This window comes from Cimex lectularius, unplaced genomic scaffold (genome assembly GCF_000648675.2).
Source record: "Cimex lectularius strain Harlan isolate CLEC.00 unplaced genomic scaffold, Clec_2.1 scaffold2, whole genome shotgun sequence".
Taxonomy (NCBI): domain Eukaryota; kingdom Metazoa; phylum Arthropoda; class Insecta; order Hemiptera; family Cimicidae; genus Cimex; species Cimex lectularius.
The window spans coordinates 5627516-5650281 of record NW_019394219.1 but is presented as its reverse complement, the minus strand read 5'-3'; the positions used below and the strand labels follow the sequence as shown (position 1 = coordinate 5650281).

The window sequence follows — 22766 nt, the reverse complement described above, 5'->3', positions numbered from 1 at the left end:
AAAACAAATGATCGTTAAATCTTTTAAAATATAATATTTAATATTGTACAATAATTTACTGACTAATTTGGCCACCACTTTTCATTTTGGTCTGTACATCTTTACTTGATTGTTTTATCAGATGCATTTCAGAATTTTGCAATCTTCATTCCATGAACAATCCGATGAGGATAGGCAGATCAAAATGATTGTCGAGGACCAAATTTCAGGTTCATAAATTCATAGACAACATGAAGATATCTCACAATTTAAACAAAAAGTTGTTCCTTTATGTGTGTTTTTCCATTTATGATGCTTATTTGAATTTGAAATGTGCTCTAATTGGAAATAAAAAATTGCCTTCTGAATATGGTTGTAATAATATCTTTAAATTATGTATCGATACTTACTCAATTATAATCTGTTTCCATAAAGTAATTAAAATCTGGGAACTCCTGGAGGATGACCAGTAACTGTAAAATGTATAAAACACCAATTATTAATCAGGATAAATTGGTATATAATTGTAATATTAAAATACTTAAAAATATTAATTTGATCTTTATAATAATTTTCTTTTACACATTTTAATTTTTTCTTTTAATGAATTCTCACACTAGAATGAAAAAAAAAACTACTTAATGCTGCAGAAAAAAAGAAAATCATTCCAATAAAATATAAGGCAATAAATTATATTAGAAGCAATGCAAATTAAGATACTACGCAGAAGTTAGTAAAACTGGAGATTCTGATTGGGTGAAAGCAAGGCATCCTATTTTTGAAATTCTAAATTTTATAAAAAGACAGTTTGTTATGTATAATTTAATTTTTTTTTATATTTTGTTAAAATTCAAATACTTTTGAAAAATCTTTAAACATTTTTGTGCTCACACTAAGCAACAACAAAGATAAATATATATTTTTTTAGAAAGACGAGTTCATGCACGTATTGTATTACAGAAAAAAAACTCAATTAAATTTCTCCACATTAAAAATGATTGTTTTTAAAACTTAATTTAACATAGGAAAAAACATTGAGGATTAATAAGAAATGATTATAATAAATATAACGAATGCCTTGCGGCTCCCAGCCAGGATTTGTAAAGATATTAAGAGATAGTTAGTTAATGGCGCAGTGGTTAGTTTGCCTTGCTTCTATCAGACTAAATACTTTGTGAGTACCTGAGAGATAGACGTGGTTAAGCATTGACCATTTTTTTTGTGCAAAGAGGTGAAGCGGGTATTTTTCGGGGGCATGCGAACTGAACGGCAATTCCCAGCGTGCTAGCACTTACTTGCCATCCTCCCAACTCGTACTGCTCAAGCCGAGAGATAAGCAACACAATCGAGAAATCACTACACATCGACTCGCCACTCCTTTACATCTTTAACGTCTTTTATTCATTTTTAATAAAAAAAAAAATAAAATAAAAAAAAATAAAAAAATGATATTCTGGATCAAGGTAAGGAGAGAAAAATAGAGAAAGATAGAGAAATAAATAAAGCAATTTGATTAATTAAAACCATTCATGCATTTTACTTTGTAGCATTATTATTACATAATACTGTACTTGACAAAAATTACAAGCAACTTTAATTTATATAAAGGAAAAGCTTTTAACCCTTCCTTGGGCATTCCCTACGATAAAATCGTTATAAAGCGTTTTACGCCTACAAGTTTATAAGTATATATATTCTATAACTGCTATGCAGGTATTAGAATCGTTGGCTAATATTACAAATGATTATAAATACACTGGATATTAGAATGCCATTTGTTTATATATTTATATATTTTCTTTTGGTATTCTTTTTATTTTAAATTTACTCATTTGTTTTTAATTCTAAGAAACAACACAGTAAAATTTCTAAAATTCTATTTATGTTTAAAACACACATTTGAATTGAAATTCCTTTAAATATATTATTGATAATAATATTAAAACACTATACATCACATTCACAAAGCTAAACTTATATTTTAATTAGTATTATATAATTAATATTGGGTATTAATAATATTTTCACGATTTATAGATGGCTAGAATAAAAAATGCCATCCTCTTAAAATTTATTATTCACAATCATACTTGACAGACAAAAAATAACATTGTTTGGGACACAGAGTGCACAAAGAATTTACATATCGTATTTTTTAATTTAACTTCCTTTTCACTATAATATTTTTTTTTGTATAACAATATTGTTAAGCAGCCTAGCATGCTATGTGGCAAGAGGCACTTTGTGTAATGTTAATGGTCCGTTCTTTTGTGAAAGAGAATAATTAATTGTTATTTAATTATTTGTTTGTATAAAAATAGGTGATGTAGAGACACTTGGGCCTTGCGACTAACACCAACAGAAACTATGATAGGCTACAAGCAAGCCGATAGTGCACTCCTCGCAACCAACAAGCTCAAAAAATAAAAAACTACTAAAACTTAATCGTAAAGCATTTATATATTATAAAATTTATTAATTATTATTTTTTTAAGTTAAAATTTAAACAAGTAAAATACCACCACCAGGAGATACTTATTTTTTCTTCTTCAAAATATACATATTTATTTTTTTTGGGGTAATACATTAGCCAGGAATGCAAGTACCTAAGAACTAGTTCACAACCTAAAACGAAATCCCCTCACTAATGCTTTTTTCTCTTTTCCGGGGGAAGATTCCTTAAAATTTTCATTCTGTTTGGTGTAATTATGGGTTGAAATAATTACTTATGTGTAAGTTTCCAGGCAATTCTTTTCTCTCATCTTTGGTATTGAATTATTAAAAAACAATTTCTTATTATACCAATAGATTGTAACAAAATAGTATTTATTATAGTACATGCTTTCTTATAGAAGAAATATAACTGATGGATAAAAACGTGTCAATTGTTAGGAATCTTGCTATACTAAAAACAATGAAAATTCAACCAAATAGTTTTTAAGGATATCACCTGTATTTGTAAATCATTTCTGTAAGTTTAAACAAGTATGTAGAATGTTTAAAATATTTTTTTAAATTGAAAAATCATGGTTAAAGTCACATTATACCATAGAAAGCAAAAAATTGTGTAGTATCGTTGATAGTTTGTTTAATGATTGGTAATAAATAATTATTGATTGGTAACGTTAAATAATTTCATGATTCAATTTTAACATTTAATTTAACTTTGGGATTAAAAAAATTGTAAAAGCTTTAGAAACACTTTTTAACTTTAGTGTTGCAACTTTCAAACTTCCAAAATTTCATTGATTTAAAAAGCTTTAAAGTACTATGTTAGTTTTATTGGTAGATATAAATTCATTGATAAAAAAATAAATTAAAAATAAATAAACATGAGATTTTTAAAGCATAAAAGTTGCAAAAAGGTACATACCTGATAGCTTCTTCTTTTCTTAATTCTTAGCCTTCTAAAATGTTTTTGCAGTTTAAAGGGAGCAGCGCCCTTAAAAGTCAATTCTTACTTTTTTAAAATCGTTAAATAAAAAAAAAATTCTATTTATTTCCTAATATATCCAGGCTGTGTTAAGCAAATGGGATCATATTTTAAGGTTTAATTTCAAAAGATAGGTAGTTTTGCTACCAGGAGTGCTGAAGCAAAATTGGTCCTTAGAATAAAGGGATTTTGTGAATCTTCCCCGAATAATTAGCATTTAACTATATACAATAACAATATAGACAAAAAATATAGTAAAGTTAATTAATTAAAGGTTAGATTTATTTAAACAAAATTGTTCTTTTATAAAGAACGGTTCTGTTTCTGTGCTGTTAATTTAAAGGCGGTGTCTTAATGAAACTTGTAGTTTTAAGCAAACTTAACAAACTCAAAAAAAGTAGTGAAGCTAAAAAAATAGCAACAACAACAAACATGATAGCCAACAATATAATAGAGGGGGGAAATACAGGGGTGAAAAAAAACATGCTCAACTTCGCAAAAGAACGAACCACCCAACAAATTCTAGCTAAACACATTCAAAATGCATTTTTTCTTTTTCCTTTTCAATTATTAGACCATTGTTATTATTTAATTATATTAATAATTTAAAAATTTCCGGCCACCCTCAGTATTATTAAACTCACCTCGTAAATAAAACCACACCAAATAAAAATATAAATGAACCGCAAAAAAAGAAAAATCTAATTAAATTGTTTTCATTTCAATTAATATAAATTTAAAAGTATTTACATGAAAACTTCACTCTCTTATAATGAAAAAAATATTCCAATTTTTATAATACAACAATTTACAGGATAAACAGCATCAAATAATAGGATATCAAAAATTTAACATCTTAATAAAAAAAACCTTCATAAAAATATAAAATAAATAGAGCATGATTAATTGAAATCAGTGGTAACTCTAATATTTTGCAGTCCATTTAATAGAATAAATAATAAAAAAAATTAAAATTAAATAAAAAAAAAGGAAGGGAGAGGAATATAAATGAGGGAGGCCGGTTTTAAAATTAATTCTATACAATTTTTTTCCTCTCCAATAATTGGACGTTCTGATTAGGAACTGCATGGGTTTTTATATGTTAATTTAAGTGGTTTTCATCTTTTTGTATGGTTGTAATTCATCGTCATTGTTATTGTTGAGCGAGGATGAGTACTGGGCGGCAATAATGTCTGATATGAGAGGTGTAGGCGGGATCGGTGGTGGTCTGACTAAGGAGAAGTGGGAAGTCGAGTGTGACGGGGCTGCTGTTAAGTATTGGTGATGTGATATCATTTTGTTGAGGGCAACGCCTGTGAAGGCGGCTGCCGTGGTCGCGGGGCTAGGGCGGTACTCACATGAGACCGGGACAAACGGCTGGAGCAGTTGCTGGTATGTTGCCGATGCAGGCTGGTACACTGGTACTCCTGATTTGTCTCCTGCCGTCCTTTTGTATGGTACCATATTTGGGAAACCCTGAAATCAATTAAGAACTCATTGAATTTAAATACACACAATTACTCATAAAAAAATCATTGCTGCAAGTTTTTTTTTTTTTAAATTACAGACATCCCATCATACATTTCTCATAAATAAATAAATAAAACAGCGAAATGGGCAATATATATATTTTTTTAAATTTAGCTACAAACATATATTGATAGAAATTCATCAATAATGATATTGCACCTGTATACCACCAAGATAAATTAAATTTTAACTCAATTAGAAAACCAAAGACATTCACTTTGAACATTGAAACACAACGTACACAATTTAAATATTAACAAAACACAAATATAATCCCACTTCTTTACATGAATTTAATCAAATTGTTGTAAATGGCAATTAACTATGAATCAAATAATTATTTAAGAGCAATCAACGGGGAAATTAATTTAAATTGGTTGAAACATTTTCAAGTGATATAAATTAATTGAATCTTTATAAATAAAATTAGGAATGGAGATCTAATTATTGATTTGATTCAATGATTGATTATCATCAATATTCTTCAATTTTAAAGTATGAACCACTGTCTGTTGGTGCAATACTGGATCTAGGAAACTAGAAGGCACATGGACAGGAGTATTTGGCCCCAAAACCAAATATTCAAAGCCCATGGGCTTGTACACCAGAATATTTCAAGTGAATGATATAAAAACAAAGAATAACTGACAAGTCAGATAGACAGGCATCCATTAGTACGTTAACATCAAATATCATTAGCTTGAAATTGCAAACCTAAAATGAACAGGTTAGGCGTACAAATCAAAATATCCTCTATTGGGTACCAGTTCTCGTACGAGTCATGGGGGATGAAGAAAAATGTATCTTTGCAAGGAAATGGGCTGCTAAATTGTTGGTAGGTCTTGAACCCTTTTGTGATACAGGGATCCTTACTATCAACGAGCATCTTGTAAATGGAGACATGAAATGGAGAAAACAATTTAATTCGCTCACTGGGCACAGAAAATCCAAAAACCTTTTGGCGAGATTTGGAAATAAAGAAACTACAGAATACTTCAATGGAAACTGGGAGAGACTGTGAATCCTTCCAGGATTCTTAATGGAGCACTTGTGAAAGACTGGCCTCAACCGATGCGGTATGATTCTGTGAAGAATGAGAACTATGCATCTATTGACAAACTGAGCTTCTACGCTTATCCACAGGAGAAATTGCTTTGGAATAGATAACCGTAGAAGAAATTAAGCAACAAAAACCTGGTTTAATAATCAAATTCCTTTATAAATGCAGGCTCACTTGTGAAGTACTACAAGTATAGAGAAGGAATATAAGCTCTTTTAAAGGATGCAGTACGCCAAATTTCTCTGAATTTACATCTACATCTACAAAGTATGAATAAATGACAAACTAGGCTATCTTAACAGACTCCTAAAACTAATTTGTCTTAAAGAAATTAATAGAACAAAACTATTTCTAAAGGTCTTGTTGAGATAAATAATCATAAACATTTTACAATTACATTAAGTGATATATAATTATGTTACATACCAGAAACAAAGCATGTCGGATAATGACTAATAATTATTGATAATCTAACACAAATACATTCAATTCCACATCAACCAAATACGTACAAAATTAATTACATGTAAATAATTAAATCAAATAAAGTAACAATACACCTTTTGGTCAATTACAAAGCCCATACTTTAATTCAAAACAAATGTTAGTAACATTTTCTTTGTTAAGCTTAAATTGAACACAACTGTTTATAAAATTCATAAAAAGAAATGTTCAAAGAGCACAGTGTCATAATTTTTGGACTGGTCTTAATTGCCTTAAGGTGTAGTGGAAGTTCATTTTGAATTTATTTCTCTCTGTCAATTTTTAATCTTTTGAATTTAATTAAACTTACAAAATTTTCGTAGTAGAAAGAGCCTACTGACTTCATATCCATCTGAAACAGTAATAATTTGGGTAAGCATATTTTTGTAAAGCGAACTACAAAATCTGGGAGTAAAGTCAGTTTATTTTTGAAAATTTAGATTTTCTTTATGTAACATGTACACAATAATGAGAAAGGAGAGAAATAATACGATGAATGTAAGTATGCCAATTTAATTTTAAAATTATATATAGCAGAAAATAATTAAAAAATGAAATTAAAAACAAATGGACCTAGATAAGCTGAAAATTGGTACATGTCATCAGATATTAAGGAAGGAATACGTTAAAGTATTTTCTTTTTGTTTTAAACTACTTTTAAAGGAACTACTGTATATCACAGCCACAACTGAATAGATTTTTGCCTAAAATTTTGTAAGTTTATTTACATGTTTTATTGTGTGCTTTTTGAAAAGAAGCAATGGCATACATCCATCACCAGAATAAAATAATAAAAACAAAACAAAATCTCGAAACAAAGAAAATACTCTTTCTGTAATACACTGGTAAATTGAGATGCAGTAGTGACTGTGTGAAGCTTTTACATGCTTAGCGAGTTATTAGAATGTTGTGGCCTGTGGCCTCACCAGTTAGAAAGCATATTGGCACAACATGCTAACAACAAAACTCTACAGCAAAAAATTATATAGTTCTAAAAGTTACACAGGTGCACTAGTTTCATTCATTCTAAGTTTATTTACAGACATCGACCTGGCATTTTTGTGTCTCTATGGGGGAAAAAGCAGATGAAGAGGGTGAAAAAAAGGAAAAAACTAGTGCACCTGGGATTATTAAATCGAGAGGATAATACAACACCAATAGTATGAAAAAGCACGGTCACATGACTAAGCCAAATAAGAAAAGATAAAGAATATACTTAAGTGGCATTGTGTAGTGTTACAAGGTTACATATAAATAATTCTACATAAGCATATAAGGCAGATGAGTCATTTTTTTTAACTCTAAGGATTTTTGTGGAGGAGAGTGGCCAGGAACATGTGACCAGCTTTCCATACTCTGGGCAAGTGGGGAGGATGTTTTATTTTCTTTTTTCTTTTCTTTTCTTTTGTATTATAAAGTCTTCCCAGAGTTCAGGCTATTTATTTAATTTTAAAAAAATTAATTTTGAATATTTTGTTTTCAACATATAGCGAGAAATCAGTGAGGACTGTGCAAAGCTGATCGGTACCAGGATTAGGTCGTCTGCCGGGTCATGGGCTCTCTTCCGCTGTTGCAGCGCGATCGCTCCCACGCTTGCGCCTCCCTAAGTTAGCAGCAACAGCCAAGCCAAGAGGGGAGGCAGGCAAACCAAAAGAGAATCAAACAAAATAACAAACATAGTTAAAAAACCACGCAAACTCATTATCACCGTTTTTTTAACTTTATGCTTTGCTTTAATAATTTTTTCCTCTTTTAATCTTTTTGGTTTTTGTTTTTGAATTTTACCATGCTCAAAGTGGGAAAAAGATAAAGATGGGTAGAAATAAAAAGATAGATAGAAAGATGTATTTGGCAAACAAGCCTTCATTAATTCAACTACTTTTGTTAATTTATGTGAAGTGCATAACATTACAACACTGGCTTAAACTTAATTATAAGCATATTAGGGGATTGTTAAGAACTAGTGGCACATGTTTATTTTGTTCTTTTTAGTTTATTACCATCAGTTTTAGAGCATAACATGAAAAGAAAACTAAACTTTTAAAATTTATTTTGAATCTAAAATAAGTTTCCACAGTCAAGAGTGGTCAACTTTTATTAATACTTATCGACTAGGATCTCATGCAAAAAAATTAAAAGGGCATAAGGCCCTAAGCTCTTTGACTAACATCTAGCAAAACTTAATTTACGACCTCTGCTAACAAGCCTTTGTGGTCGTTTTCTTACCAATTTGTGATTGTGATTTAGCTACGTGGAACATTATTTATTAAAACATGCTTTTAATCGGATATTGCTTAGGACAAAAGCAGTGTAGTCATAAAATGTAAAAATAAATACCAATTTAAAAAAAATTGTCATACTTACCAATTTTTCATGTAATTAATTTAATCAAATCAAAGAAAAAGCGTACAACTATATTACTTACCCAGTGGAATGCTAATGGGCTGAAATTAATTTATAAGAAGCAAAATTAAGCAAATATCCTCTCAAAAGCAATGATCGGCCCATGCATTTAAAGGGCAGTGTTCCACGCAACTATTTTATTATCTGGGATAGGATGATAGGGTGCTATACATGATACATTAGCTACAATAAATAATTTAATATTAATCTAAACCCCAAGTACAGAACTAACAGTACGCCGTTATCTGTCATATCTGCAGGTAGCCTTTCCAATTAAATAAATAAATAAGAAAATTAGACTAAAAAAAGGAAAAAATAAAAGAAATACGAAACAAGCAAACCATAAAGTTTTAGTAAATAATAAATGCTTTAGTAATTAAAATTAAACCTAGCTTTGTTAATTACCACTACCAGTAAGTTTAATTAACACAGATACAAATTAATTATTAGAAAATTAGATAATTTAATTTTGCCAATTAAATAAATTGTTTTAATTTAGTTTATATTTATTCACATTATATCTGCTGTAGTGAACATTATTTTCATTGCTTACAGATTCAGATTAATCTTGCTAATATAATTAATTAATTGCTTACAGATTAATCAGTAAAATTTTGCAATGTGTGTGCAGTCCAATCAAACATGTTCTAAATTATATTTAAAAGTGGATATATTTTATTTTTATTTTGTTCAAAGATGTGTATCCCAGGAGGGGGACAAAATTAACAACGATCATGGAATTTGTGACGAGGAGAACCATTTTCATAATGATTACAAACCGATGGTTATAGCAATTATTATATCAAATTTATATATCTATCAAAAAATAGATAATAGGAATATTCAATAATACTTTATTATGCCATTAAACTTGGTTAATTGGTTTATTTTATGTAATTTGCCATATTCGGTTCTAATGATAATAAATGACTATTGCGCTTGGGGTTAATTATAATTTAGCACGACAAATTAAGATTTATTTCATTTCATCCTTGTAAAAGAAAAAACTGCATAATTGACTGGAAGGAAAAATTGTGTAAATTTTTTAGAAAAAGTTATTCAAAAATTTGTTAGCTAATTATAAACTAATTCTTTCCGACTATATATTATGTTGTAATTTGATTAATTCTGAAGTAAAAAAAGTATAATGTTAAAATTTAAAGCAAATACAGTGAAGGGGTGTTATATTTAGAAGAATAAAAAATATCTGATTTGCGTATGTAAAACTCTTTTGCCCTTAACTACTAAGCATAAAAAAATAAAAAATAAATAAATAAAATAAAATAAAATAAAAAATAAAAATAATAATAAATAAATAAAAATAAAAACTGGAACCAATAAGCTAAGAGAGAGAGAAAAACATAAAAAAAGAGGGAAAATCACAAAAGAAAGAGAAGCTAAAGGATAAAAATTAGAGGTAGAGGTAAGCGAAGTGAGGAAAGAACCTTTAGTATCAAATGCATACATGTTAGTATCTGTACGTTTAAAATGTTCTTTTAACAGTGGATCTCAAGGTGTAAAATATGAATAAATAAGGGTATGTTAGACTAAAAAAAGCTAGACGATAGAGCGTTGGGCTTGCCAGCAGGGGGCCCCAGGGTCGTTCGCTTCCGTCTTCTTCCGGTTTGAAAACGCGCATCGACCACCATCGGACACCCAAGGAGAAAAACGTTGATAAATTGGAAGACGGTCGAAACGACACTGGGGGAGCATAGAAGAAGAAAGATAAGCCTTGGCCGGGATGTGCATACCGAGTGGGCTGCCTTGATAATGGCTTGAAGGTGGAGAGGAGGGTGGAAATAGCGGCATGGGGTTCGGGAGCACCTCCCGTTCAGCGCGTCCATACATACGGTGACTGTGTTGTCCGGGCCTGGGCTCACAGGCTCCGATGGGTGGGCGTACCTGCACTCAAGCCTTGTGCACGTGCCTCGCTGCCACTCTCGGCATACCTAGACCACCGCACACCCTCACACACATATCAACACCCACTCTCTTTTTGCTGCCACATCTACTCTCGCCTACTTCCCGATCCGCCTTTGTACACTTTACCCGTATTGGAACTAAAAAAAGGGACGAGGTATGGTACATGTAGACCACACCCTCCATTGCCATACCCGAAGGCAGTATTGACAGTACTAAACCCATAACCCAAAAAGAACTGGAGTGGATTTACATAAATTGAAAAACTTCATTGTTGAAACATCTTACTTGAATATCCCCCCTCCCCCACTTCATTAGACTGTGCAAGAGGGCCTTTTTTCAAATATCTTACATTTTCAACCGATCATCAAGGACTGATATACTTTTTGAACTGGCAAGTATAGGATCCCAGACGTGCGCCACCTCATCCTGTTGAAAAATGCTCTTCTAAACGACTACTTTTCAATCTATTTTTGTGGATTAAAAAAAAAGTTGCCATAATTATCTTGAAGAACAAGAAGTTTACATTGTTGCCCTACTAAATTATTCTGAATGCCAAAAATTTAAGAAAAACAAAGCTTTGCAAGCTGCTATGCAAACTGGACATCTCACCTACAAAAGTAGGTAAATTTTTAACAAAGCTACAGTTTAACTGCCCTAAAATGTTATTCTATTTTCAGAATATTAACTTATAGCAGACTTAAACCAAATGTTTCTGAAAAAAAATAAGAAAAAGAAAATAAAGTTATTCAGTTAAAAACTGCCTTTCCAACTAGCCTACAAAAGTAGGTAAATTTTAAACAAAATTGCTTTGAAGTTGAATTATCTTGAAGATACATTCTTTTTTTAACATTGCTGCCCTGAACCAAACGTATTCAGAATGCCAATAAAATGAAGAAAAAATGAAGCTACTCTGTTGAAAACAGCTAAGCAAACTAGAAATATCACATAGAAAAGTAGGTAAATTTAAAAAAAGTTGTTATCCAGTTTACCTGTCCTGGCATATTGTTTTGTCTACAGATTGTTAGCACGTAGTTGACTTATACCAAATGATTCTGAAAGCGAAAAAAAACGAAGAAAAAAAATATAGCTATTCTTTTGAAATGCTTTTCCAACTAGTTTTTTTTTCAAAAGCAGGTGAATTAAAAAAATGTTGTGCAGCTGAATAATCTTGAAGTTATATTCTTTTTGTTGCCATGTACCAAATGATTCTGAATACCAAAACGAGATATTATTTCTCACATCTACAAAACTAGGTAGACTTTAAACAAAGTTGCTTTGCAAACTAATCTTGCCAAACCGTTATTTTACATAACATTCACGCAATATTGCTCCTTACCTAATGTTTCTGAATGTCAAAATAACGGAAGAAAAATAAAATAAAACATACTGAAAGAAAAAGGACAACTATTTCTGAACGAAAAAATATAGAAAAACGCCACTCTTGCAAATATGCATTAAACATTTTCATCAAAAGCACGTTGTTTTAAAATATACTGTTTAAATGTTTAAAGAAAGTGGCTGAAAAAATTAAGAAATAGCGTATTTTTCTTTGTAAAACAATCTTTTGTATTTTGATTGCAATTTCGTAAATTTTTTAAGTTTCGCCGACAGAATTCGTCCATGGGTGTAAAACAAGAGAGGAAAGTATATTTTGAATGTGATGATAAAAAAAATCTAATTAAAATTTCTAACAAAAAAGTTGAAAATAAGTAAATAATTAGAATGTTTTTTTTCTTATCCAAGAGTTATCAAGATAATCGGCAACTAGTTGATCAATTAAAATACCTGATATTTAAAAAAGTCATTCTACATGATAACAAAATATGAATTTGGTTTGGTTAATTTCATACAGAAAGGCAGAACGTCCGAGCCTGATGAGGCAGGCGCGCCTGGCATGCTTTCCTTGCGAGGAAGTGGAGTGTAGACGGTGAATGGCGCATTCGTTCAAGAGCAGGTGTGCATATGTTTGTGTCAAAAGTTCGAAGTAGAAACAGACAAGTGAAACAGGGTGAAGCAGAGAAGAAACACAACAGACATATAAAAGATTAGTGCATTAATAAGTATACAGTGTGAGATTAGCCCATGCTAGGTAGGGGGTGCAGCCTTCTTTTCTCTCCCTTTTTTTTATTTATATACACTATAGTAGTTTTAAAACGGGTGAAACGTATTAAAAAAAAACAAAAGAACGAAATTAAAATTAAAAGGAATTTTTCGGGTGAAAAAGAAACCGAAAGAAAATCCAAACCTCAAAATGAAACCCCATGCAATACAATTAAAATCAAAAACACAATGTGCGTCTAAAGATAAATAAATAAACAAAACTGTAAGAAACGAAACGAACACAATTTTTTCAGGGATCAATAACGGAGATGTTGTTGAGGGATTGATTCTTGTTAAAGGGAAGGATTGGGCACTCTCATAATTAACTACAGACTAATTACAGAAGAATTGTCGGTTTGTTCTGACTCACTACTTTTCCTCCTCAGCTTAAGTAGGCTTCCTCGGTATGGCATAGTTTTGTAGAAAGTGTTAAGAAGGAAAGACCTCTGGAAGCCTACAAGGAAGGGAGATTCGGAAGGGTATTTGACGTACCTCTAGCCTGTCGGTGCGTGGCAATTTCTGCTGTGTGACTACTGCAGTCTGCTGGACGACGCTGAGGGGGGCTGTAGGATCCGGTGCGACCGTGAGGGGCATTATTGGCCCGGGGGAGAAGTAAGGAGAAAATGTGCTGCCCACCTGGGGTACGCCCGCCAGGTAAGGCGTCGTCGCCGCCTGCAAAGCACACTAACATTATTATTAAGAGATATCGGAACCGGCAGAGGTGAAATCATCAGTAAACCCACAGAAGAGCACAAAATCCGAATCCTTCCCAGGTAGTTATGAATTAACAAAATCAGATTTGGTGTTCTTCCGTGGGCAATTGTAAAATTTACTTACAACTGCGGTTGGTACTTGGCCCGGTACGATCGGCTGGCCGGGGGTAAGGCCCATTTGTTGTATAAGTGCATTTTTGAGAGCGAGGTGATTCCTTCCGTTGATCAAAAGCTGGTCTTTGAGGTGTTGAGGTGGATGGAAGTACTTGCAGGGAGGTTTATCACGATTACACCGACCCTGGAAAAAAGAAGAAAAGGAAAATAAATTAAACGCTATAAGGAGGCAAACAAGAATCAAGTGGAAAGAAAAAGCGGAGCAAACACAAGACAATCTTGTTACTGTCTTGAGGTGATTGGTCGAGGGTGGACCTCGCTTGTTGAACTTTCAAATCTAACTGATTCTCTTTGGGCAGAGGGTTGAAGGAAGACAAACACGCCCTGGCTACGCCCATTTGGCCAACATATTAAATATTAATTCTATGTTAATGTCTGCCTTGCTTGAACATCATCCGATCCATCACCACAATTTGCCACGCTTGTTTGTGTTTGAGTGAAAATTACTAAACCGTTCCTGTTACAAACTCAGTTCTATTTCTGAAATTATTAATGTTAAAATAGTGAAACTTTATGAAACTACTAAATACGAAAGATATATCTAGCGACACCATTTTTTTCTTCAGTGTACATGGCTCTTATCACTTATTAGTGTGTTTTCAAAATAACTTGATTACCATTAATTTACAATGTTTACAAAGGGATAATTATAAAAATCCAAGTTTTAGGATTCTGGCTTTGTTGACTTAAAATATGTATAACCCTTCTATGCCTCTTGTGGCCCTGTACAACCATAGTCCACAGGTTTGTATTCGCTATCCGAATCATATTTTTGATATATTAAAGATCAGATATTCTAGCGTAATGTGTCGTGTCTGTAGAGAAGCGGAAGAACTTTTTCTACAGGTATGTGTGAGGTAGCTATAGAGCCTTTTTCACTGTCCATCAAAACAGGACCATTGCGCCCTCCTCATATGGGCTAAAGCTCACTATCTAGCTTCAGGTTTTTCATTAGCCTCCATAACCTTGATTCAGCTTTTCTTTGCCCGTCGGTAGTAAACTTTACCTAGTCATGCCTTCAAGGCATATAGGGTTTAGTGACTGGGAGTTTTGGTGACCCTGAAAAGGGCCGGTGTTGTTTCGTAGCGTCTGACCATCGGAAGCTTTTTACAGTTAGGGGGATACAGAACTCTTAGCCCAGGTTTTTGTCTGTTGATGTCTGAAGGGTGATGAGACTATGGCGTTTATCCATTTGCACAAAGATATTAAAATAGATTAAAACATTTTTTTGATACGATAAAAGATGAAGCCAGTACAGATAACAGGAGGGTTTCAGAAAAAAGGTCTTTTCTAAGACCACGCAGCCTTTCATTCAGAACACTTTCTTAAATGTAAAAGAAGCTTTATCAGGTTTTCTTTGATCTAGAAAAAAAGTACGACAGGGAGATACGGAGCTTAAAAATTGTGTCTAAGAGTTAGCAGTTCCTTCATAAATTTTTAAAATATACACTTTTAATGAGAAAGTTCCGAGGTATAGTTGAACAAAATGGATTCTCAAGTTTTGATACTTTTTTTTTTCGCCACTCAAAGCTTTGTAATTGGTCCAATTACAATATTAGGGCTTTCCTCTCATATCTTCTCACAAGGTTCGAGCTAATTAGGCAGCGGAATTTTCCGTTTTGATTTAATCTTATCCCGTTTTTTATCACCTTTACGAAGAAAATTTAAGTTGGCGGGGAAAAAGTTTATTACGCTAGGAGGCTATCAAGATGCATGAAAACCTGACTGCCAGACCTTTTCAGAGATATTTATCGGTGTTAGAATCCTCCTTATCTTCACAATCATTGAAGATTTGCTCATATTATCGAATGTGGCCCAACCATACACGAGTCGAATAACGGTCGACACAACTTGAACGTGATGCAACGCGACGCAACTTGAACGCGATGCAAACTGCGACGCAACTTGAACGCGGTGCAACTGCGACGCAACTTGAACGCGATGCAACTGCGACGCAACTTGAACGCGATGCAACTGCGACGCAACTTGAACGCGATGCAACAGCGACGCAACTTGAACGCGATGCAACAGCGACGCAACTTGAACGCGATGCAAACTGCGATGCAACAGCGACGCAACTTGAACGCGATGCAACTGCGACGCAACTTGACCTTTCCGCTCGACCTAAACCTGAGGGTATCCCATACATTTTGTCGATTTTTGTTCAGCCTATTCATGTCTCGCCAGAAGGGTTCTCATCACATAAAAAGTGTTTTTTCTTAGGTGGTACAATGAGTAGTTCAAGTGATGAGGAGGACATGTTCTACTGGTACCGTCAAATGAAAACGAGGCTAAGAAAAGAATGGGTACATCCGTACAATCAATTACTGATTAAGCCGGGGAATTAAAACAATTGAATACACTTTTGACACGTTGGCAGAAAAATTCTAAGTACTCAATAATCCGATAAGTTGCTGATACCTGAATAAGATCGATGACATAATTAGAGTAGTTTGTTTTCTTCACAACTAAGTTAGAAAAAAAAGATGGCTCAATTAGGCTCCACAAATGTTGGAATGAAATCCCTATATCAATGGATTTGATGATGAAAGTTATTTTATGCTACCACTTCGAGCAAAAATAAATGCTAATTCACCCGCAAATATGTATATTTATCCCATTATTTTGTGAAACCAATGGCAATGGAACTACTGTTTTTAAATGGGTAAAATTTAAATTGTATTAATTTTTTTTAGTTTATCCGTTTTAAATTAAATTGAACTACTGTTTTCAATTTGCAAGTTGCTGCACCGTAATGTACCTAGTTAGTTCAAAAATAATTGTATTATGTACCTCCTTACTTTATTATGTATTTCAATTAATTATTCTTTTTATCTAAAATCTTGGTAATAATATAATAATAAAGTTTATTAAACTTATAAGCAATATTATAATAATGTGAACATAAATGTACTCATTAAAAAATAAACAATACGACATGGGTACTCGGTCTGCCAGAAGGTGGTGAAAACATGGTAGAAATAGTTGTAATGGTGATAATAATAATACTATCATTTGTCGCCGAGGATCGAATCCTGATTATACGACATTTGAAAAATGGCAAAAAGGAGGGAAAATTCGAAAGGTTGTAGGTTGAGATGGGGAGTTGGTGTCTGAGCGGATCGAAGTCACGATAGTTCAAGTGGTTAGAGCAGCGTTGAGCCGAAGGTCGTGGGTTCGAATCACGCTCGTGACACTAATTTTTTCATTTCAACCGATACCTTATATAAAGATTAATTAAATAATCGGACCACGAAACATAATGGATTTAATAATAATACTGTAAAACATATTTTGGCCGACTGAAGCACTTTGCAACCCTTTAGGCAATGGTTCAACTTTCGAGTGGTTTAAAGGGGTTGCTAGGTCCTTAGTGTTTGTTTCAAAGAGCATTTCAGCTTTCTTAAATTTATAATGAGATTTAGGATACCTAGATAGATTTAAATGTTTGTCTGCTAGTATTTTAATGAGAGTGGTACAAGATTCCTTTCCTTTTTCAGGAATTTTCGAGGCTGCCGAGCGGAAAAAATGAAATTAAATCAAATAAAAGAAAATAAATCGCTCGACATTTAAATAAGGAAAGTTACCTAAAAATAGGGTATTTATAGTACTTGTATGGAAGAATATACTTGTATGGATAACGACGAGCCTATACTACTTTTGCTGAGACTGTTTGTTGCTAGTCTGACTCCATAATTATTATTATTATTGGCCATACAAGCTATGGGGAATGTTTAAATTATGGAACAAAAATTTGAAATTCTAATTAAAGGAAAGGAATAAATTATATTTTAAATTTTTTTTGCATCCATTTGGCCTTCCAAATTAAGTATTTTAAAAGAATAAATTAAAACTGGATGGTTTATGAGTGAATGTTTGGAGTCAGAGCTTTATATCAGAAGAGATATAGCTAACATACGCTTGTGACGGGAGAAAAAGTCAATTGATAGCGTGAATTTGCACATTTGGCCGACCGGCTCCGGATTTTGACAATGACGTAATTTAGAGAAAATAGAAGCGGAACAGGCTGGAGGATCGAGGTCATATCAGATTACATATTAATGCATGTTAATATGTAAAGCTGAATGCATAATGGGCTCAAAAACTGCACGGAATATCTAAAAAGTGTTAAACGGAAGGTTTAATAGCAGTTTTTTGCAAGTTATTCTTTCAAAGAGAAAATTAGTCTGTTAATTTTCGACGACGAACTTGTAATACGCTTGCGAGGAGTCGAGTGTGTACTAATCCGCTTAGCGGGCTCTTAACGTCTCTTACGGAAATTTTGTTTCTGGTAAAGCCGGTCGTCAAAAGGGTTCGAAACGAGTAGAACCCTAGGGCGAGAAGCCACTCAAATACGAAATAGTTGCGCAATAAATATATAAAAGGGACGAGAAGCGAAGGCGAGGGTACCGGTTTTGCATAATCCCATTTGACCGGTGGTCAGTCACGGCCTCACGCTCGTATTGTATGCGTTAGCTGATACGAAGGGCTTCCACTTAGGCATTAAATGTTATCACGGCCTTTAAATGGAAGTTTTATTTGTTTTGGGGGCCTGGGATATCGAACGTTCCAAATAATTAGCGATGCGTGCAAAACAGTCGGGAATTAACATTCAACGGCTATTGGCTTCTATTCACGATGCTGCGCAACAGAGCTCGAGCTATCCTGGCTCAAGAAAAGCGCTACACGTCGAGATAAATAAACTATCTCTTGAAATTTCTTCTCGAAAATCTAATGTTTGGTCATTTCCAAGCATCTCCAAGGTCCACCCATCCTGGCTGGCTTAGTCTGCCAGAAGAGTTTCCTCGTACCATTATTCAGGTTTTCTTTTTTCGTTGTTCCTTTTATAAGGTTAAATTTAAAAATTATACCACACAACAACACCCAAAACTGATAATGCTATGGAACAAAACAGCGAGACTCAGCTGATCATCTTGATCGGTAACGACCAAATACGGGTTCATTACTTCGTCAATCTATCATGTATAAACTAAAGAACTTGAAAATTTCCACTTGTGCTAACCGGAAAATCGACTGACATTTACAGTTTTAAAACGTGGCGATGATTGATTGGTTTCACATAAGGGGGATGATTCATCAGATGTGCACGTCCATACCATTACCGATCATAAATCGCTATAAACCTTGATTAACTATTTAAGCCCAGATTTAAAATAGTTCATTAATCGTAATATATTTTTTATGTAAGGTATTGGTTGAGATAACAAAGTCAGTGCCATGAGCGGGATTCGAACCCACGACCTTCGGCTAAGTACGCCGCTTATCTACCACTTGAGCTATCGTTACTTCGATCCACTCGGACACCAACTTCCCATCTCAACCCACCTTTCGAATTTTCCCTCCTTTTTGCCATTTTTCAAAATTCGAAAGGTGGGTCGAGATGGGAAGTTAGTGTCCGAGTGGATCGAAGTCACGATAGCTCAAGTGGTAGAGCAACGGCGTACTTATCGCTTACTACTCCCGCTCGTGACACTGACTTTTTTTATCTTAACCAATACCTCACATAAAGATTAATTAATTGAAAATAGTTAATTGGTCACTCGGACCACCAACTCTAATGGAATCATAATATAATTAATTTAATTTTAATTAGGATCGAACGAGAAAAATATTGGGCAATAGCAGTTTTAGGAGAAAAGTTACAGTTTTGGATAAAATTTGGTTTACAGGCGTTTAAAACGTTCAGAACTATCATTTGCGTTTAGATTTAAACAATAATTTTGGACCTACATTGAATCGAACTGGCACTGGGTCCATTTACTCTCGCGGGTTTCCATCCCATGCTTCGGCCTTGTGCCATCTTTAGTGAGGTACTTCAGTGACCCAGTGCCAGTTCGAGACGTTCGTTACCGATTTCTACACACTAATCCACATACATTGAATTGCTCTTATATTATTTGACTTGAATTTTCTCGACTCATCGCTCACCAGGAAGAAGTCAAACCAAGAAGAATGGAGAGAGCTGTGTCCAGAGGTTATTCTGAGCAAATTTCTTGGCGTCTGTGATGTGATTCTCGTTGTTTTTGGTCTTCAGTGTTAGAAATATCGACCACTTTTTCATTCTCGATCACCCTGGATCAAAGTATGGTCTGTAAGAAAGAAGCAAATCCGTTTGTTACTACCATGCTTTCGACCCATTTTAAGGACATCATCAGGGCAACACAATCACAAAGATTGTTTTGTCCTGATGGTGACCTTAAAATAGGTCGAAAGCATGGTAGTAACAAACGGATTTGCTTCTTTCTTCAAGACCACACCTTGATCCAGAGTGTTCTGTCAGATTCGTTTCGGGCATTTCGCCTTCTTAAACCCTTGGTCAGGGTTATGAGGGTGAGGCATGACCAAACTAGACTCGAGGCGACAATCTAAACGCATCTGTCAGACAAATGGAGGATCCAGGAATCTAACCGACTAAATTATAAATATAAAAGTCGTGTACAACTTATTTGTTTAGATAATTTAAATCTATTGTAAGTTAGGCGATTTTTATCCTGCTGAGACTGTTTTGGCCTGTCATGCCTCAGTTCGGTTTCTTCAGTACAGTGTGTTGTTTGTAGCTTACGTTTAACTGTAGCATTTCACAAATGTAAACAATGATCGATTAATAAAAGTAAAGCACAAACCGTCTACTGAATATGGTGAAATGGGGCAGACATATGGAGGATAGACCAGAATGATCAGGGACGACCAAACTACTGAAAATTCTAAAAAAAGATTCTTGTACAATCCTAATTTATGAGTGTTTACTATAAAAAATAATAAAGTCTGGACATTGAGAATGGTTATAGCGACAATTGTGACCAGAGCGTTTAAAGTCCAATCCAGTAAAAGGGAGATAATAATAAAAGGTTTGTTTTTATCCAGAGAGTAGCAGGTTACAAATTATCCGGTGGCTAAAAGCCGGATGACGTGGCCCGAGGTTCACCATCTGTTTTATTCATGATGTCCATTAGCATTTAAACAAGGTCCGCACTCCTGTCAATCAATAGAGGAGCTGCGTGGTCTGCGTGTGTAGAGGGTGAGAGTCGGAAACGGCTGGCTGTGTCCTATCTTCCATCCGAGATAGGCCCAGAACGATATTCGGCGGCGGATGAAGTATGTTGTGTACCGAACGGGTTTCATTTCGACTGTTGACTCAACGCCGGTAGAGCAAACAAAATCAGAATACCTGCTCTACTAAAGACCGCACCTTAAACCTACGCCCGCCTTTTCCTATATTTACCGGCATCCGAGGCGCGCAACAATCGCACTCGAAATTGAAATATTTCCCTTTGTATCTCTCCCTGTATTAATTAAAGTGGCTTCCCGAAGTCCCGAACCAGCATCCTCAGTATAAATAAAGATAATGTCGGGGCGAATGGCTCTTATTACTACCCGTCTTGAGTGTCCCTGGGTTTGTTTCGGGGAATTAAATAGAGAGGAACACTTTAAGTCTTATAGTAATACAAGGAGTTAAAACACAAACTCTCGCTTTTAAGCTTTTCTTCTCTTAGCTTCTGCTTAACTTTTCAAAAAGCTCGTGCAGAACAGATTCATTAACTTAGTCTTATTCGATCTAAGCACTTCATCTTCTTTCAATTATTGTGAATTAAACAAAATTCAGTTCTTTAGTAGTAAAACGCGATTAACGTTCCTTCCAAACCATTTGAAAAAGGCGTTAAGCTTTCATTGTTAAGTCCCATGCAAAAGGATTCTTTTCGGATGTCATACTTCGCGGATGAGTCAGCTTTGAAGGATAGACGAAATGCAACGTACAAATGAGCGTATGATTCACATAAATATCTAAAGAACAAGTCATCGAAATAGTGGTAAAATGCCGTCTGTAAGTGATGGATAAATTCTAGAAAAAATATATTCGGTGAAAAATCTAACCGTCCAGTAGTTATCGCGTAATTTATGAAAGAACGATAAGGAAAGATAATGGAATCAGATCAGGGATCGGATCCTCTCATAGGTGCTTTGTAGTTCACTAAATCGGTAAAATCACTACTTGTCAGTAAATTTCCCTTCAAACAAAGCCAAAAATACAAAAATAGAAGTTATCAATAAACGCATTACCTAACAACTCATATCACTGTATAGTAAATGTACAAATTGTTCATATACCGTCGAGTTTTGAACTTTCTTTGTGGGTAGGAGAGGATTTAGAACTTTATAGCGTATTTATTGTATAAGTCACATTGTGGTTGATCGGTTTTTGGATTCTGATATTCTAAGAGAAGCGATAGGTATGATCCATGAAGCTTACATGAACCATTTTAGAAGACCTGTATTCTATTAATTTGTAAATTACGAGGCTGATCCATGTCTCTCATACGGCATGTTGGTATAGACCATATTGGCATTAGTAGTAATCGTTATAGAAGTCATTTGGTTTGAAGGTGTTTATTTCAAGAGAGAATAAAGCAGTTAGAATCTATTTGGCAGTTTTTTAAAATGTGAAACAAAATTAATAATAAGGGAGGACTCGTTTTAAGGTTTAGACCTGACATACCATAGCTGGTGAAGCCATAGTCTAGGTATCGTGTTTATAACCTTGAAAGCATGCTATAACATCCTGATTTTGGGCTAAAATGTGTTTAAGTACCACTCGTAATCTTTTAGGTTGATGTGTCACAAATAATCGAAGTGCTAAGCGAGTAATATGACACCTGGCATGAAATCAGTTGTTGGTTCTTACTAGGTCTCTTATTTCACTTTTTAAAAGCGTTCGGTGTCTAACTGTCAGTTTGCCGGGGAAATGTGTGGGGATTAAAAAGCGGAGAAGTATGTTACTTCTTTACCCAAACGAGTAAAAGTGCGCAGGTCGTATGGAAGAACTGCTTTGGCCTAAGTTTGAGATAGCTTGTTGGGATAGGTGGATGTGAGGTGCCGAGGCGATCAAGAAAGAAACCGGTGGATAAAAGTGCTGCTGTAAATTGCCAAACTAATTCTCCCGTTTGCCACT

The 22766-nt window shown here is 34.0% G+C and overlaps 1 protein-coding gene across 7 annotated transcripts in view; it reads right to left on the bottom strand.

Annotated features, from left to right (window-relative positions):
• Positions 1 to 22766, bottom strand: part of LOC106666717 (protein muscleblind) — a 264153-nt gene that overhangs the window by 1569 nt on the left and 239818 nt on the right. Inside the window, exons 3-8 of one of the 7 annotated variants that reach the window (XM_014394088.2) lie at positions 13749 to 13922; positions 13404 to 13595; positions 8014 to 8088; positions 6796 to 6837; positions 4771 to 4888; positions 390 to 452 (exon numbers count right to left, since the gene is read on the bottom strand). In XM_014394088.2, coding sequence (XP_014249574.1) covers positions 418 to 452; positions 4771 to 4888; positions 6796 to 6837; positions 8014 to 8088; positions 13404 to 13595; positions 13749 to 13922 — 636 coding nt within the window. In that variant the 3' untranslated portion in view covers positions 390 to 417. Of the gene's footprint in view, positions 1 to 389; positions 453 to 1487; positions 4889 to 6795; positions 6838 to 8013; positions 8089 to 13403; positions 13596 to 13748; positions 13923 to 22766 lie in introns of those variants that run through there. The other 6 variants (XM_014394089.2, XM_014394083.2, XM_014394082.2 and 3 more) reach the window with 6 other exon arrangements.